Genomic DNA, 16,639 nt, shown 5'->3' with positions numbered 1-16,639 from the left:
TACCAATAATAAGATATCATAGTACTTGAAAATTACTTTTTATTATTTTGATATTTAAAATGAAATTCATATTAGTAAAACCTTCTGTTAAAAATGGTGGATTCTTTGTTTTTATTATTCATTGAATACTGATGCGCTGTTTAATGTTAAAACTGACAGTTATCACTGACAGTTATTTATTCTGTTAGACTAGCAAGCTAATACAGAAGTTTCATCAGTAACATCAGGACTTTATAGATTTATCAATTGTGTAATAATTATTATTACAAAGACTAGCTCTATTCGAGCTAATCAGTATAATCACAATTATGATGATATGATAATAATTATGATTATTATTATTTTCATAGTAATAAGCCAGTTGTTTAACTACTATTACTATTAATAAAGATGATTATGCTAATAAGCCAATTGTTTAATAATTATTTAGCTTTTTAAATCTAATTTATCGCTGCGAGTCATCGACAAATCAACGATTGTAAATTTGCATATGTGGGCGGGGCCCTAGGTATATTTATCAGCATTTATCACACATTATCATACCCATCTTTAATTATAATCATTATACCCTTACATACACATACAGCTGTTTATCCCCTGTTATCATTTATAAAGATATCGGATTAAATGTTTTATTAAAGTCGTAGTTATGATTGTAATCAAATCATCGCTTGGTTATTTGCATAAGTGGGCGGGGCTTGGGCTGGACTCCGAGCGAGTCCTCTGAATCGGTTCGTTCCGCGGAGTCGCTCGGAGCGAAGGATTCACCCGTGGCGAACATCGCTTTAAAAGGCAGCGGAGGCGCGGGGTGTGCTGGGATGGTGGAGGACTGTGAGGAGGCTCGAAGCTGCCGAGAAGATGGCCGCGGTTTGCGGGATTTACGGGGCAGCTGTGTTGATGAAATGACGGGAGGCTGCTAGGCGGCGGTGTGCCGGTGTGGGGTAGAGATTCCGCGGGTAAACATGGGCTCGCAGACCCTGCAGATCCTCAGACAGGGCGTCTGGGCTTCCATCACGGGAGGATGGTACTACGACCCCCATCAAAACACGTTCGTGAACGCGCTGCACCTCTACATCTGGCTCTTTCTGCTCTGCTTCCCCTTCACCCTCTACATGGTGAGTGTCTCCGGGCTCTGTACTGTAGCGCGGTGCCGCGGAGGACGCAGTGTTTTCACTGCTGTTCAGTTCGGAGTCCGTTATTTCTCTGTGTTGAAGTAGTCTCACAATTGCCCGTTCCACCTTAAATGGTGCATCTGAAACGTTCTGGCGCCTCTGGAAAGTAACTGTTGGACCATTTAAGGTGGAACGGACAGTTCGGGAGAAAAGCCAACTTAAGCTTCGCAGTCCTTTGTTTAACAGCTTGTTTACATTTAAAGCATCACAAAACACCATGTGTATCAATTTCTCATCGTCAATAAACCCGTTTAATGAGTGTGTGTAAATATTTACCACCTTTCTGTGCTGTGTTGATAGCAGGCAGGGTAATCGTTACTGGGAGATAATGATAGCCAAAGGCCTAGAGACAGTTCAGCCAGATGCTCCCAGAGATGATGTGACCTAGACTGGCCTTCATTAATCAAAGTGCATCACTATCATCATTATCATCATCGTCATTGTTATCATCATCATCATTCTTGTTGTTGTTGTTATTATTATAGTAGATTGAATAATAATAGCATTTGTGTTAATGTGTTCCATTAAATTAGGCTCTTACCATCCATTTAAAACCCACAAATATGGGTAAAATAAGGTTTATTCTGATTTATTTTCTCTGTTCTATATTATGTCAAACAATCCAGGTCATGACACTCATATATTATGTCTCTAAAATCTGCAGTTGTCTTTGTGACCTCACAAAACCAGCCAAAATATTATGAAACTTATAGATATGTCTTCGTAAATACAGTTCCAGTCAAAGGTTTGGACATGCCTCTTCTCATTTAATGTGTTTTCTTTCTTTTTCTGACTTTTTATATTGTAAATAATACTTTAGATTCATAATAAATATTAGCATATTTATCTTTTGAGGACAGATCTGCACACTCTTGGTATTTTAATCTCAGTGTCTTTATGAGGTAGAGTCACCTGGAATAATTTTCTCAGTGTCTTAAAGAAGGAGTTCCTGGAGGGGCTGAACAATAGTTGCTGCTATTTCTTCACACTGTGAAGCTTCAGCTCATCCTAAATCACCTCAAATCACCATCTCAGTTCATCAGGTTTAGATCAGGGGATTGTGGAGAACAAACATATTGTTATTACTGTTAACCACATAATCCCTTAATTGTTTTGATGTATATAAAGAAAAACATTGAATGAGAATGTGTGTCCATACTTTTGACCAGCACTGTAGGTAAATGGGATTATTCTGATTACCTCTGTTCTATATAATGCCAAGAAATCTAGGTCATGACATTAATTATCACTATTATTATAAATTCATTGTTGTCACCAAATCAATCAAAAGTGCACTGAAAGACACATACATATGTATTAACTTTACTGGTTTGTAAGTACAGTATTTACTATGTAATTACATAGTAATTCAGCAAATTCCATTTACTTTAATCTTCTGCCCAGTTACTTCTATTACAAGAGTATGTCCAGTTAAAATGGTGGTTTGATGACAAAACAAACAAACATGATTGACCCCAAATTCTGTTGACCAGATTACAGTGGGAGATGCTAGGCTAGGTTGCTAACAAACACAGAACTCATTACTCATTTCAAGTCTCATCTCTGTTAAAACATCCTTTAAACACTTTTGTTTTGATGTAAATTGATGTGAATAAGAGAAATCTTTTGGTCTAAAAATACAAACATAAATTAATTTCTCCACAATGCTGGAGTAACCAAACCACTTTTACCACAGCACAGTGTGTGATATCATACTAGCATCACACTAGCACTAGGGATGGGCGATATAGTCCTAAAATAATATCACAATATTTCATGGTATTTTTGCAATAACGATACTCTTGGTGATATGACAAAAACGCTGAATTAGAAAACCTATTTCAAGAATAAACTACTGCAACAAGATGAAAATAAAAATGTATTACTGCATACAATATGATATGAAACACCCCTAACTGAGATATTAAAACTACAAGAAATTTATCAGATTTGTAACAGAAGTCAAGGATCCAGAATGTCATACTAATAATGCACACTATAATCTGTCACTAGTGTGTATGTATGTATGTATATATATATATATATATATATATATAGATAGATAGATAGATAGATAGATAGATAGATAGATTAATATAAATAATGGTAAATGAGAACAGTGTGATTTTTTTTTTTTGCTAAAACCAGCAAAAAAGTAATAGTAATAATGATAATGTAGTTCAAGTTTGAGCTTAAATGTGTAAATCAGGGGCCGCGGGCCAGATATTTTCCAAGCGGGGCCACACAAATAAATTTTTGGAAAATGAAGTGGAAAATTTATTTTGGAAAATGAAGTGTAATGGGATGTAGTGCTGCTGACTAGTAGCTCTCAAGCCCAGAGGGTTGTTGAACCCAATTGCAGAACAGTTGATCTCAAAGCAGGTAAACCCAAGAAGAAAGGGGAAAAGAAAAAAATAAACACACTGCTCCTTACGTGGGATCGAACCCTAGTCGTCAGGGTCGCGCCCAATACACTACTGCTGCCCCGGCTAGTTAATTGGGACACAGCGGGGAAAAACACCCTTATAAGGAGATAGGGAGCCCAAGAACGGGTGGAAAAACGAGAACACGCAGAAACTAAAGTCGCGCCGAGCACGACAGAGAGACAGGGGAGGAATGTAAACAAAAGCTCGCCATTTTTTTCCATTATCGTTCATTATAGTTCAATCAACCTCACGAGTCAGATGTTTCCGCCTATTGCCGAACCCTGGTGTAAATATTATAGCTAGCAATCTGGTTTACATCAATTTTTTACTGAAACAAATACATGGCACTATTTAGCTATGATAAAACTGGTGACAGTCTAAGGGTCTGTTAACAAAAAGAGCAAAGGGAGGGAATCTTAACAGTGTGGAAACTTCACTCCAAGTCTTATTTTACATTTTTATGCCCTCTTTTCTTGGTAAACGGGGCTCCACAGAAGCTCCATAGCTCTAACAAATGTCCACTCTCTCTGTTTCTCTGCTGACTGACTGTTTTTTCTCTCTTTTTTTTTATGCTCTCTTGATGTTCTCTCCAGCCTCCTATATCAAGGGAGGTGGTTCTGTTGATGTTAATTGATGGCAACAGTTTAGTGTACACCCAAACAAGCTAAAAGTAACAACTGCATGAAGTGTTTGTAAAGAACTCACGGTCAAATATGTATTCTGTTATATAACCTAAAATTTTTTTAATATAATTTACGTGTTGCTCCTGATATAAGCTTCTGTTTTCTACTCTAAACAATGCAGTCTGTTCTTCCACTCATTTGTTTGGCATTAAACCTGGCAAATGAAGCTTTGATTGGTCAGCTGCATCTTTTTAACACACCTGACCATGCATAAAATCGAACAGGCTCAGGTTTATCAACATATTTAACCTACTCTACAGACAGACGCTACAAACTGAGATCAGATTGGAAAGTGCTGAAGCTGTTGTTCATCTATTTGCTCTAAATCCAGAGCGGAAGTTCACTCGTAGCCTATTTCCAGCCAGCACCCAGTCTCAAAATATGTATATGTGTGTATCTATGTCCAGTATCTGTATTCGGGGTAGAGACAGAGGCTGAGCCTCACTCTGCTGGCCTATATTTACACCTGTGTGGACGTAAATACGGTAGTGAGTGAAGTCAGCACTAAACGCTAAGGTTTCTGAAGCCTCTGTGTTTGTTTTTGTGTTTGATTCATTCTAGTGGCCTTTGATAGAATGTGTTTCAAATCTGCTTTGATCGAGGAGGTGATCAAATGGACAACATGTGGCTTCATTTCTTTTTGATCCTGTTGGAAAATTCCTTCTGCTGTCAGACTGGGATAAAGTCTAAAACTAAACTCTGGATGTAGTAAATTAATTCCCCAAAACATCAAGATACCAAAAAAGTACAGATTACAGCAAAATTATATATTACCAATAAATATATTACATCATGTACAGGTACATGTATATCATGGGTCAGGACCACCACAGAACAGCTATTATTTTGGATGGTGGTGGATTATTCTCAGCGCTGCAGTAACACAGCAGTGCTGCTGGAGTTTTTAAACACCTCAGTGTCACTGCTAAACTGAGAATAGTCCATTATCCAGAAATGTACAGCCAGCAGCCACCTGTGGGCTGCGAACAGTGGGCAGCATTCTGTGATCACTGATAAAGGTCAAGAGCAGTGGTTTTAAACTGTGGTACGGGTACCACTAGTGGTACTCGATGCATCCCTAGGTGGTACACAAGATGACCTCAGAAAAACATTTGCTTGCATTTAAATATTAACGGAAATCTATAAACAGTTCACTACAGTTTCTGCATTACAGTTAATAGCTTAATAAAACACTGTAGTTCACTGCTTGGTTCTCATGTTGTTTATTTTTCCCTGTCTAATTTCTTCTGAGAGTCTCAGTAGTAAAACTGTATTAACCAGAAACAATAGCTAATCAAATAACTTACCTAATTATTAGGGGTGTGACGAGATCTTGTGGCACGAGATCTCGCGAGATTAAGACGGACGATATTTCTCGTGGGGCAAAAAAACAGTTAAGTGTGGACTTTTTAAGAGGGATCTGGCAACCCAGTAGTAATAGCGATAGAGAATGATGGCTGAGCAGTGAGAGCAGCTCTCAGCAGAAGAGGAAAATTCGGGCATTTGCATAGAAGATGCTTCTGCTACTTTTAAGTTGTATGTCTGGCTGCATTTTGGCTCCAGTGGAAACAATAAACGGTTACAGAGTGACCAACAAGACACAAACCATATATAAATACTGTAAGTAAATCCTACACGTGACTGTTTCATAGGCAGCTGTACTAATCCCTTAGCTCTGTACTGTATTAAAAAAAGTTCAGTCTCTGTTTGCACTTCAAGCATAGTCTTAATATGACTGGTTATGGTTATGAATAGTTAAATTACAAGAGATTTAGGAGAAAAAAAACACAAACCATAGTCTTAATATGACTGGTTGTGGTTTGCACTTATTGTTTGCACTATATAAGACCTAGAAAAGTTTTTTTTTTTTTTTTTAATTCTTATTTCTATTTCTTATAGAATCAATGTGTGAGAGAAATCTGTCTGTTAAGTTTGCATTATATGAATTTGTCAAATAAAACTCTAGTTTTCAAGCTTTTTTTTTCATTTTTGACGTTTTCTTTAAAATTTTATTTTTAAATCTCGTCTCGTTCTCGTGAACCCAATATCGTGTCTCGTCTCGTGATATTAGTGTCTCGTCACTAACTTACAAACTACAAAAGTGAGCAAGCTCCACACAAAAGGTGAAGGAACAATTACCTAAAGTTATGATAACGTATATGTGTGGATTACATGTCTAGATTACTGTGTATAAATAACTGTGTGTGGTAACTACACGTGTTTCTGTGAAATGGCTTGTACTTGGTGGTACTTGGAGGTTTTAGTCTGTTCATTGGTGGTACATGGCCTAAAAAGTTTAAGAACTTCTGGTCTAGAGGGTGATAGCCCGCAGCTTTCAGCGTGGTTAAATTCAAATGCACCTAAAACTCAGAAATAAAGTTAAAGGGTCTGTTTTTTTAATGCTCTACTTACTAAAGAAATATGGGATTTAAATTAGGGTTGGGCTTACAATGACAGGTTGGATCTTGCATCCACGATCACACCCACAAGAGACAGACTATGGGCAACGTGAGCAACAACCAGTGTGAACACAGGGTACAGTGCTGCCAATATGATCCAAGGATCGCTGGTTTTGAGTCCTGAACCATGCTTGCCATCAGCAGCCAGAGTCAGAAAGAGCACAACTGGCCATGCTCTCTCTGCATGGGTAGATGGTGCTCTCTTCCCTCATCACTAATGGAGTGATGTTGGTCAACACATTTGTCTGTTAGTTGATGTGTCAGAGTTGGCTCATAGAGCTTTCCTTGTGTTGTGATGCTACCTTGTGATGCTGCATCAGCGCAATTAAAAAAAGGTGGAGTCTGACTTCATATGTATCAGAGGAGGCATGTGCTAGTCTATCTGCATTTAGAGTATGGGGTATTACTAGTGATGGGGTGAATCCACATGAGGGGGTTAGGAAATTGGCCTTACAGCTTGGCAAGTAAATTAATAAAATTAGACATAAAAACAGGGGAACCGGGTGGTCCAGCGATCTTAAAGCGCTGCCACTATGATCGGGTGATTGCTAGTTCGAATCCAGATTGTGCAGCTTGCCATCAGCTGCCAGAGCCCTGAGAGAGCACAATTATTCTTGCTGTCACTGGGTGGATAGATGGTGCTCTTTCTCCTCGTCATTGTTAGGGTGATGTTGATCAGCAAATGGCGTCTGAGCTGATGTATTTTTTGGTTCAGAAAGAGGCGATGGCTGACCACATGCATCGGAGGAGGCACGTGCTAGTCTTCATCCTTCTTGTGTTGTCAGGGCCGCTGCTAAGGTTTTGGAGGCCCTAAGCATAACTGGTCAGGGAGGCCCCCCCCCTCCCCCCCCAAAAAAAAAAAAAAAAAAACACACACACAAACACTAAAGGTTTACGCAAAATTTTACTATTTATTAAAATTACACATGTAACTGTGAATATTTACAACGTTATAAGTAAGGCCAATAACAGTGAAGAACAGCACAAGAGTACTATTTATAATGTATAAATAATAAATGAAACGATGCATGTCTATTTTAAGCAGTGGACACGTCATTTACACAAGCCAGCCTTAAAGGTTATGAAATTATCGTTTATATTCGTGGTGTATTTATATCAGCCTGTCAAAATCTATAGAGCTGTCTGATCCTGCTGTCATACAGACCATTTGGATAGTGCACTGACGGCATTAGTCAATAGGTAGGCTACTCTGTTTATTAATTTTTTATTAAAGTCACTAAAAATCTTCAAACTACACTACTACTATTTGCAAACGTGCCACGTGCCTTGCAATACCCAGATTAGTTTCTAGTTAAGCGTTTAAAGCTACCAAATCAGCAAAGCCAACGTAACTAGCTCAGGCAACACCACTGAACATGAAGTAATCAAAACTATTTAAACCTTTATCATCGAAGTTACTCACCAGAAAGGGATGCATGGGCCTCATCTTTCTGCTTCTTTTTCTTCTTCTCAGCTCCAGCTCCGTCGCTTCATAGTTGAATTACCATTTAGTAGCAACTTCGCGCGGTGAACTTGTCTCCTGCCAAACTCAAGTAGCGTTGCTACTTTAGTTAGGACTAAGGTTGCCAGATAAGTTACGATTTTTCATCCTATTTGTTTATTTTATTTTAAGTTTTTAACTTACACAAATATTGCACTGGACAAGTTTTTGTATAGAATGGCCACATACACTTTAAAAATGGTTAAACATGCGCAACATTTAGCGCCTCCATGCATTTTTTGATTATTTATTTGACTGGAAAATGTCACATCTGGCAACAACCAACAGAGCAATCCGAGCCGTGCCATTTCAGGCAATAGGGGTGGGGGCATTATATTATGCACAAAAATAATAACGTGCCGCTTTTAAGTAGTAGAGTAGGTGCCCCATGCAATGTTTAAAGACTAAAAAGATGAGCGTATCATAAATAATTCACATTGGGTTTTAAATTTAATAATGTCATAATTTCAACACATTTCATTCTCAGTCAATTTGGCTCCCTGCAACTGCAAAATGGTTGAGGCTAACGCTGGCTGCGTTGTCTGCGTATGCAGAGCGGCGGCCCTGTGTGTTGTGGCATCACCAGTGATTGGGGATATACTGAGTATGCTGAGTAGCTGAATGGGTAGAACAATTGGCCTAGCTAAATTGGGAGAAAATGGGGGAAAATTTAAACAAATAAACAAATAATAAATAAATAAAAACATGAAAATATCAGTTTTCTATGAAAACAGGCTCTGTAATGTTTGTCTTTATTGACTTTCCTTCCCACACTCCTCATTAGTTTGGTGAGAATCATGATATTACTGCACTAAGGGTTTATGATTAAGGTTAAGTCTTTCTGGTAAATCTGTAATAATAAGCTGGTGTATCTTTTAGATGCCCATCTCTCTCCTCCAGGCTGAGAACAGCAGGTCTGTTACACTCAGTGTTTGAGGGCGCTGGATGTTTCTGAGCACCCACACATGGATTTAGGAGACATCACACTGTTTTACTGCAGTTCTGATACTTTCTGCAAGATAAACAGCTCTGGAAAAAAAATTAGACCACCTAAAAATGAGTTTCTTTGATTTTACCAAATTGAAAACCTCTGGAATATAATCAAGAGGAAGATGGATGATCACAAGCTATCAGACCAAGCTAAACTGCTTGAATTTTAGCACCAGTAGTGGCAAAATATTATCCAAAAGCAGTGTGTAAGACTGGTGGAGGAGAACATGCCAAGATGCATTAAAACTGTGATTTAAAAAACAGGATTATTCCACCAAATATTGATTTCTAAAGTCTTGCCTTATTTTAGGTTTGAAAGCTCTGCATCTTTTTTTGTTATTTCAGCTATTTATCATTTACTGCAAATAAGTGCTCTAAATCAAATATTTTGATTTGGAATTTGGGAGAAATGTTGTCTGCAGTTTATAGAATTAAACTTTTAGCAGTTGTGTGAACGTAGCCTAAAATGCTAGGCTGTTGTTACTAACAAACACCTGAACAACATCACTGATCTCATCACTGTACACAAAAATATTTCATGTCTATTAGAACAAGGCAACACTTACTTTAATCTATAAACACAAAAACATAAATTTCTCTGGAACTGGAACTACTTTCACCTCAGCACTGGGAGCGGCACAATATATCGATATTGCGATATATAGTATTGTATTGTATCGATATGTGGTGTCAAATATGGATATTGATATTTAAACATAGGCACTCTAAAAACTCGCCTTCCAGTTTGAATTACTGAAGTTACTGCTTCATTACTCCACATGGTGGCGCTAATCAAATGAATTGGGTAAACCTGTAGTAAAGAAAATTAGTTGTTAAATTCTGTAAACTGACACCAATAAATCCATAAATCTTGGTATTTACTTATTTAGGGGTATTTTATAGGGGTGTGACAAGACACTAATATCACGAGAACGAGACAAGATGAGATTTAAAAATAAAATTGAAACATGAAAAATGGCTTGAAAACTAGTTTTATTTGAGAAAATCATATAACGCAAACTTAACAGACTGGTTTCACTCACACATTGATTCTATAAGAAATAGAAATAAGAATAAGAATAAAAAATAAAAATTAAACTTATATAGTGCAAACCACAACCAGTCATATTAAGACTATGGTTTGTGTTTTTTTTCTCCTAAATTTCTTGTAATTTAACTATTCATAACCATAACCAGTCATATTAAGACTATGCTTGAAGTGCAAACAGAGACAGAACATTTTTTTAAATACAGTACAGAGCTAAGGGATTAGTACAACTGCCTATTAAACAGTCATGTGTAGGATTTACCGTATTTTTCGGACTATAAGGCGCACTTAAAAACTTTTAATTTTCACAAAAATTGACAGTGCGTCTTATAATACGGTGCGCCTTTTGTATGGATTTTACTCGTCAGGTTGTAAGGAGCAGTAAACACACACTCCGTGCAGCGTTATAGAGAGTTTCAGTGCTATACAGAGTCCAGAGCCGTGCAGCTCCGAGGCTGAGCAGCAATAGCATTAGCTAGATGCTAACCGCTAAGCTAGCTAGCTTATTCACTGAGATCAGTATTATCTAAATTTTACTCGTCAGGTTGTAAGGAGCAGTAAACACACACTCCGTGCAGCGTTATACAGAGTTTCAGTGCTATACAGAGTCCAGAGCCGTGCAGCTCCGAGGCTGGAGCAGCAAATAGCATTAGCTAGCTTATTCACTGTTCAGAGATCAGTATTATCTAAATTTTACCCGTCAGGTGTAAGGAGCAGTAAACACACACTCCGGTGCAGAGCCGTGCCGCTCCGAGGCTGGAGCAGCAATAAATAGCATTAGCTAGATGCTAACCGCTTAGCTAGCTAGCTTTTTCACTGTTCAGAGATCAGTATTTTCTAAATTTAGCACTTTTAATACTGCTGGAGCAGTATTATTAGAGTTAGATGCTAATCGCTAAGCGTTCACCGTTCAGAGGTGAGTTATCGGCCTGTAAGTCTGTGCTGCTTTGCCTGGCTAGCATTAGCTAGATGCTAAGCGCTAACTCTCTCAGAGGTGAGTTTTATCAGCCTGTAATCTGCTTGTTTACCGTGTTAAAACAAGCTGCGGGGGACGAATCGCTAGCTAATATCTCACTGTCTTACCAGAACACGCAGGATTACTCAGTGTAACGCTGTCGTTTAAGTTTGGGTTAACTTTACTAGTTTAGGTGACTAGCTAGCGTGCTAGCGGATAGCTATGCTAACGCTGGTGCAGCAAGCCTTAGTGGACATCTGGAAATCTAAGCTTACTGTAAATAAACTGAAGCACGTTACTCACCCAAATAAACAGTTTTCAGGAGAGGAATCTGTGTAGATTAATATCCAGCACTCGTTTGACTTTGAAAGAGCTATATTTTGTATACTGAGACGCTCCACCGGCAAGCGACCACCCCCGGTGGGGGAAGGGAAACATGGCGCCACCCCTGTTCACTTTGATATAGGCACCCTTTCTAGTGTCACTTAACGCGCCTTATAATGCGATGCGCCCTATGTATGGAAAAATAGCAGAAAATAGGCGTTCTTTGATAGTGCGTCTTATAATACGGTGCGCCTTATAGTCCGAAAAATACGGTACTTACAGTATTTATTAGGGCTGTAAATCTTTGGAAAAGTAAGAGCACTGTCGAGTGGAGCTTTTTAACTGTACCGCGGAGCTCAGCTACTGTCGCGCAGAGCTTTTTAACTGTACCCCGGAGCACACATACTGTCACCCAGAGCCCACATACTGTCATGCGGAGCTTTTTTAACTCACCTTTTGTTTTTTGTTTTTTCCAGCGAGACAGGTTTAAGCTTGACGAGAAATATCGTCACGTTTTAGTCTCACAAGGTCTCGTCACACCCCTAGTATTTTATCCTCTTCAGTATCTTAGAGAATTGTCTTGTTGTATATAATTTATTGTAGAATCACAATATGGTTATCATCAATATCGTGTGGTCATCATATTGTGAAATCTGTAGCGTGTTGTAAGATGCCCTGTGATTCCCACTCTTACTCAGCACAGTGCCTGGTATCACTCTGCAAAACTGCACCCCAGTTTAAATGGAAAATAAGCTGACAATTAGTTTTAGACCTTTTGGTACTTGGTAGTACTGAGACATTTCGTTTGGTCCCTTTCTCGTATTGAATTTCAATACCCAGCCCTAAATAGGATAAGAAATACTTGGAGTTCTTGAAAAGTACTTGGAACCCAAGCGTGGAACATCTTTGTTCTTAGTGCAGGTTAACCATTACATTTAAGTAAGTACATTTATCAAAATAATATAGATATACATAACTACTTATTTGTCTATAGCATTGCATTTTTCATTATTTTATTTCAGAAGCGACAGTATTCTGAAAGAAGAGCATTAACTGGTCGAGTAACCACACATACCTACAACAAACGACCATCATTCAGAGCTATCAGGAATCATTTTGTAGCAGCTAGGGGTGGGCAACATTATATCATATACAATATATCGTGACACAGAAATATCATGATATTAAAAATCCATATTGTGATAATAGGGATGTTCTGTCTTAAAAGTAGTTTATTATTTACTGTGAAGTTTTAAGTGTATTTATTGTATAATTGTTTTTGTTAGCAGTTTATATCGTCGCTGTCCTATGAAAAACTCTTATCTCCATTTTTGTTAATTTTTAGTTTACTACATAATTTGAACAGACAAACTGTCCGTTACGCTGTGCCAAAATTTCTTAATGCATAGACCAATAGAAACTCTTCAAAATTACCTGAAAAACTCTTTTTACATTGACTTCCAATTAAAAGTTTACAAGGTTTTTTCTGTTTTGGAGATCAGTGTTTTTCATTGGACAGCGACGATATGAATGCACTAAACATTCTGCAATATTTTTTTGCTGCATTATATTCTTTGATGCTGTATTATTTATTTTGCCACACAATAATTATACTGTTATACCATTATACTATATTCCTGAAATTAATGAATTATTTTAGTTTTCCTATATCGCCAAGTATATCGTTATCTCAAAAATACCCTGAAATATCATGATATTATTTTAGAGCCATATCGCGCCCACCCCTAATAGCAGCACCTTCTGAGGACTGCCGCTGACTGAGTTATCCTGGATGAAGATGGATGAAGGTGTTTTTTGGCAGGGTTTTGCTTTAAAAGCTTGTTTTGGAGTTTCTGCTGGTCGTTCCTCCCTTTGAAATTCTGGAGTTACAGATTTTGCAAGAGGCATTTTGGCTGCTGCTCGTTTAGAATTAAATTGGCCCGCAGACATTCTGCCAGCTTCAGCCAGGTGTCATGTGGAGGTGTGTGTGCGCATCAGTAACAGCATCTTGGTATCTGTGCTGCATAGTGCCGATAATGATATTGCGTGGAAGTCCAGTATAGTCGCCAAGTAACGTTAGATTCCTTTGATTTCATTGTATAAATGTATAATTTTCTTTTATTCAGATTTCATAAATGATAGTTGTTTTTACTGTATGACTGTTTAGTCTAAAATTTGATTTAAACACTTAAAATATCGCCTTGCTTACTGTATCACAATATATTGAATCGCAACCCCTGTAATGTGATTCAAATTGTATCGCTTATTGTTTTAGTAGAAGGTGAAAATGTATAAGGATTCAAGAAGATTTTTACTGTCATTTACTTCTTGTGGGACATGAAGTGGAACGAAATTGTAATCTCACAATCCAGTTCCACCCAAAAGAACCATTATTACCTAAAATAATTATATAATAATATAAAATACTGCAGTGTGTTGGCTAGGTGGAGTTTAGGAGCCTTACAGCTTCTGGAAAGAAGCTGTTTCTTGGTCTGGTCATTTGGCACTTGATGCTCCGCAGTCTCCTCCCTAAGAGGGTGGGACAAAAAGTGAGTGTTCTGGGTGAGTAGGGTCCATGATTATGCAGGTGGCCCTTTTCCTGCATCTTCAGGCAAAGCAGACTTAGAACTAGTGCATTAGAACTAAAACAGTGAAGCAATGTCTAATAATAATAATCCTCTTTCTCTTCCTCTACCTCTCCCTCTGTGTGTTTATATGTGTAGGCACTGCCTCCCACTATGGTGATTGTGGGCATTTACTGTGGTGTGATTGCTGCCATGTTCGTGCTGCTGAAGGCGGTAAACCACCGGCTGCACACGGCGCTGGACGAGGGTGAGGTCATCGAGCTTCGGGCCAAAGGTGGGCAGGGCCGAGGGGCAGCAGGGGAACGACAGAGGGACACACACCCCCAGCAGGAGGACTCGAATGGACCTGGGTGAGTCTAAAACACACACACACACACAAACAGCACTAGTAATAATCAGAGATGACTGATCAGTGTTTTTAAGGATCATTGCTGTTCATCTTTCAGCTTGATTGGCTGATCAACGACACCGATCGAAGGCGGTGTCACAATAACCTTTCCAGGCAAACTTAGTAATGCATCTTCATGGCCAGTTTCCCAACCCACTGATTAGGACTCCCCCTATCACTAGTAATTTCCCAACACACCAGGAGTGTGAAGACTAACACATGCTTCCTCCAACACATGTGAAGCCAGCCATCGCTTCTTTTCGAGCTGCTGCTGATGCAGCATTGCTGAGCAGCCAGCTCGCTCGGAGGAAAACGCAGCAGCTCGGTTCTGATACATCAGCTCACAGACCCCCTGTGCTGCGGACATCACCCTAGGAGTGATGTGGGGAGAGAGCGGCATAAAGGCATTAAATGAAGGCTTTGATTAGTATTGGGTTTACTTTGTCCCAAAAATTATACAATATATGACGAAATCAGACTTCATTATCAGAAAAACAGCTGAAAAAATTAAACAATAGACCTTTAAAATATGATATGACAACAACTTTAACAACTTCCTATTCAAAACTAAATATTTTATATAGTTCAATAAACACTATAAATGGACCTGAAATACTTTTGTATATGTTTATGTATTCAAAAGAGATATTTCTCAAAAGCTCTATTGCACAAGTAAGCATGGAGGCTACTCTGGCAAGCTAGCTATAGAGCATCTGCTATTTTCCTCAACGCTTAATTTCCCCCTTCACAGCGTCTCTCACTGCTGAGTTTACAAGCTCTTTCTTTCTCTCTCTCACACACACACACACACACACTGTTGATGGAACATTGCCTCTTTCCTTAACTCTGCACATTAAACAATTCTAATATATAAAGCATAAAAACTGCCCTGAGACAATATAATAGAGACTAGTCTGCCAGATCTTAGCCACACTACACTATTCTTACTGTCCCCTCACAAAAATACAGGGAAATACTAACGTTGATTCTTTTTTTTTTTTACATTTACCATATTTTTCTCATCATAAAGCGCATTGTATTACAAGGCGCACTATCAATGAACGTCTATTTTAAAGTCAAATGAGCACTGGATGTTAATCTACACAGATTTCTTTCCTGAAAACTGTTTATTTGGTTGAGTAAAATGCTTTAGTTTATTTATAGTAAGTCCTGAAATTCTCCAGCATTAGCATTAGCAGCTAAATGCTAACTGGTAGCTTGTTTAATATGGTAAACATGCAGGCTGCTTTCTGAAATACCTCTGAACGAAAAAAAGAGCTAGTGTGGTTAGTGGGTAATGCTAATGCCGCTCCAGCAGTGCTAGCAGGCTGATAATACTCACCTCTGAACAGGGAAATAGTGGTTAGCGGGTAATGCTAATGCTACTCCAGCCCCGGTGTGGAGAACTAAACTGAAACTCCTGTATAACGCTTTACTTCAGCAGAGTGGCTTTACTGCTTCTCGCAACCTGACTGGTAAAATTCATACATAAGGAGCACCGGATTAAATGGCGCACTGACAATTTTTTTAATAAAATTAAATAGTTTTAAGTGCACCTTATAGTGCATGTAGCTTGATAGCTACATGCTAAACCTACTGCATTTGAGGTAAGAGAGAGACAGTAATCGCATCAGTTATATATTGCTCTGAACTATCGCTTGAATCCATTAGTGAATGAGCATATTTGTCCTGCTTGAGCTGCTGAGGGTCGTGAGTGGCATCTGGGCGGTGTAACAGGGTTGTGTGGGATTAGCGCTTTTGGCAAATCCCTGGCATGACAATGGCGGAGTCTCCATCAGCGTTTTAAAGCCTGGCACTAATACTGCGAGACCTTTTCACCCACATCCAGCCTGACTGGATCTGAGACTGCGAGACGTTAACAGTGCTGTTCAGCCTGAGACTAGACTGAATCTGATGGTAATCTCTCGCTCTGATCATCATAAGACATGTTTAATCCTCTGATTTCTGTAGTGCACAGCTGGAAATGTAAAGTAACCCCCTGCTGATCAAGCCAGAAAATAAACCACTAAAACATTTGATTATTTTAAACATGGTAAAAAACTAAGTACCGTATTTTTTGGACTATAAGGCGCACTTAAAAACTTTTA

At 38.6% G+C, this 16,639-nt stretch overlaps 1 protein-coding gene across 5 annotated transcripts in view; it reads left to right on the top strand.

Moving 5' to 3' along the window:
• The first annotated feature begins 737 nt into the window (after positions 1-737).
• The window catches only part of pcnx1 (pecanex 1), a 76,620-nt gene continuing 60,718 nt past the window's right edge, over positions 738-16,639 (top strand). For all 5 annotated transcript variants that reach the window (XM_022685030.2, XM_049481067.1, XM_049481066.1 and 2 more), the window contains exons 1-2: positions 738-1,115; positions 14,282-14,493. In XM_022685030.2, coding sequence (XP_022540751.2) covers positions 963-1,115; positions 14,282-14,493 — 365 coding nt within the window. In that variant the 5' untranslated portion in view covers positions 738-962. The remainder of the gene's footprint in view (positions 1,116-14,281; positions 14,494-16,639) is intronic.

This window comes from Astyanax mexicanus, chromosome 7, assembly GCF_023375975.1.
Source record: "Astyanax mexicanus isolate ESR-SI-001 chromosome 7, AstMex3_surface, whole genome shotgun sequence".
NCBI classification, from domain to species: Eukaryota; Metazoa; Chordata; class Actinopteri; order Characiformes; family Acestrorhamphidae; genus Astyanax; species Astyanax mexicanus.
Note: the sequence above shows the minus strand (reverse complement) of the source record. Positions and strands in the feature narration are given on the sequence as shown.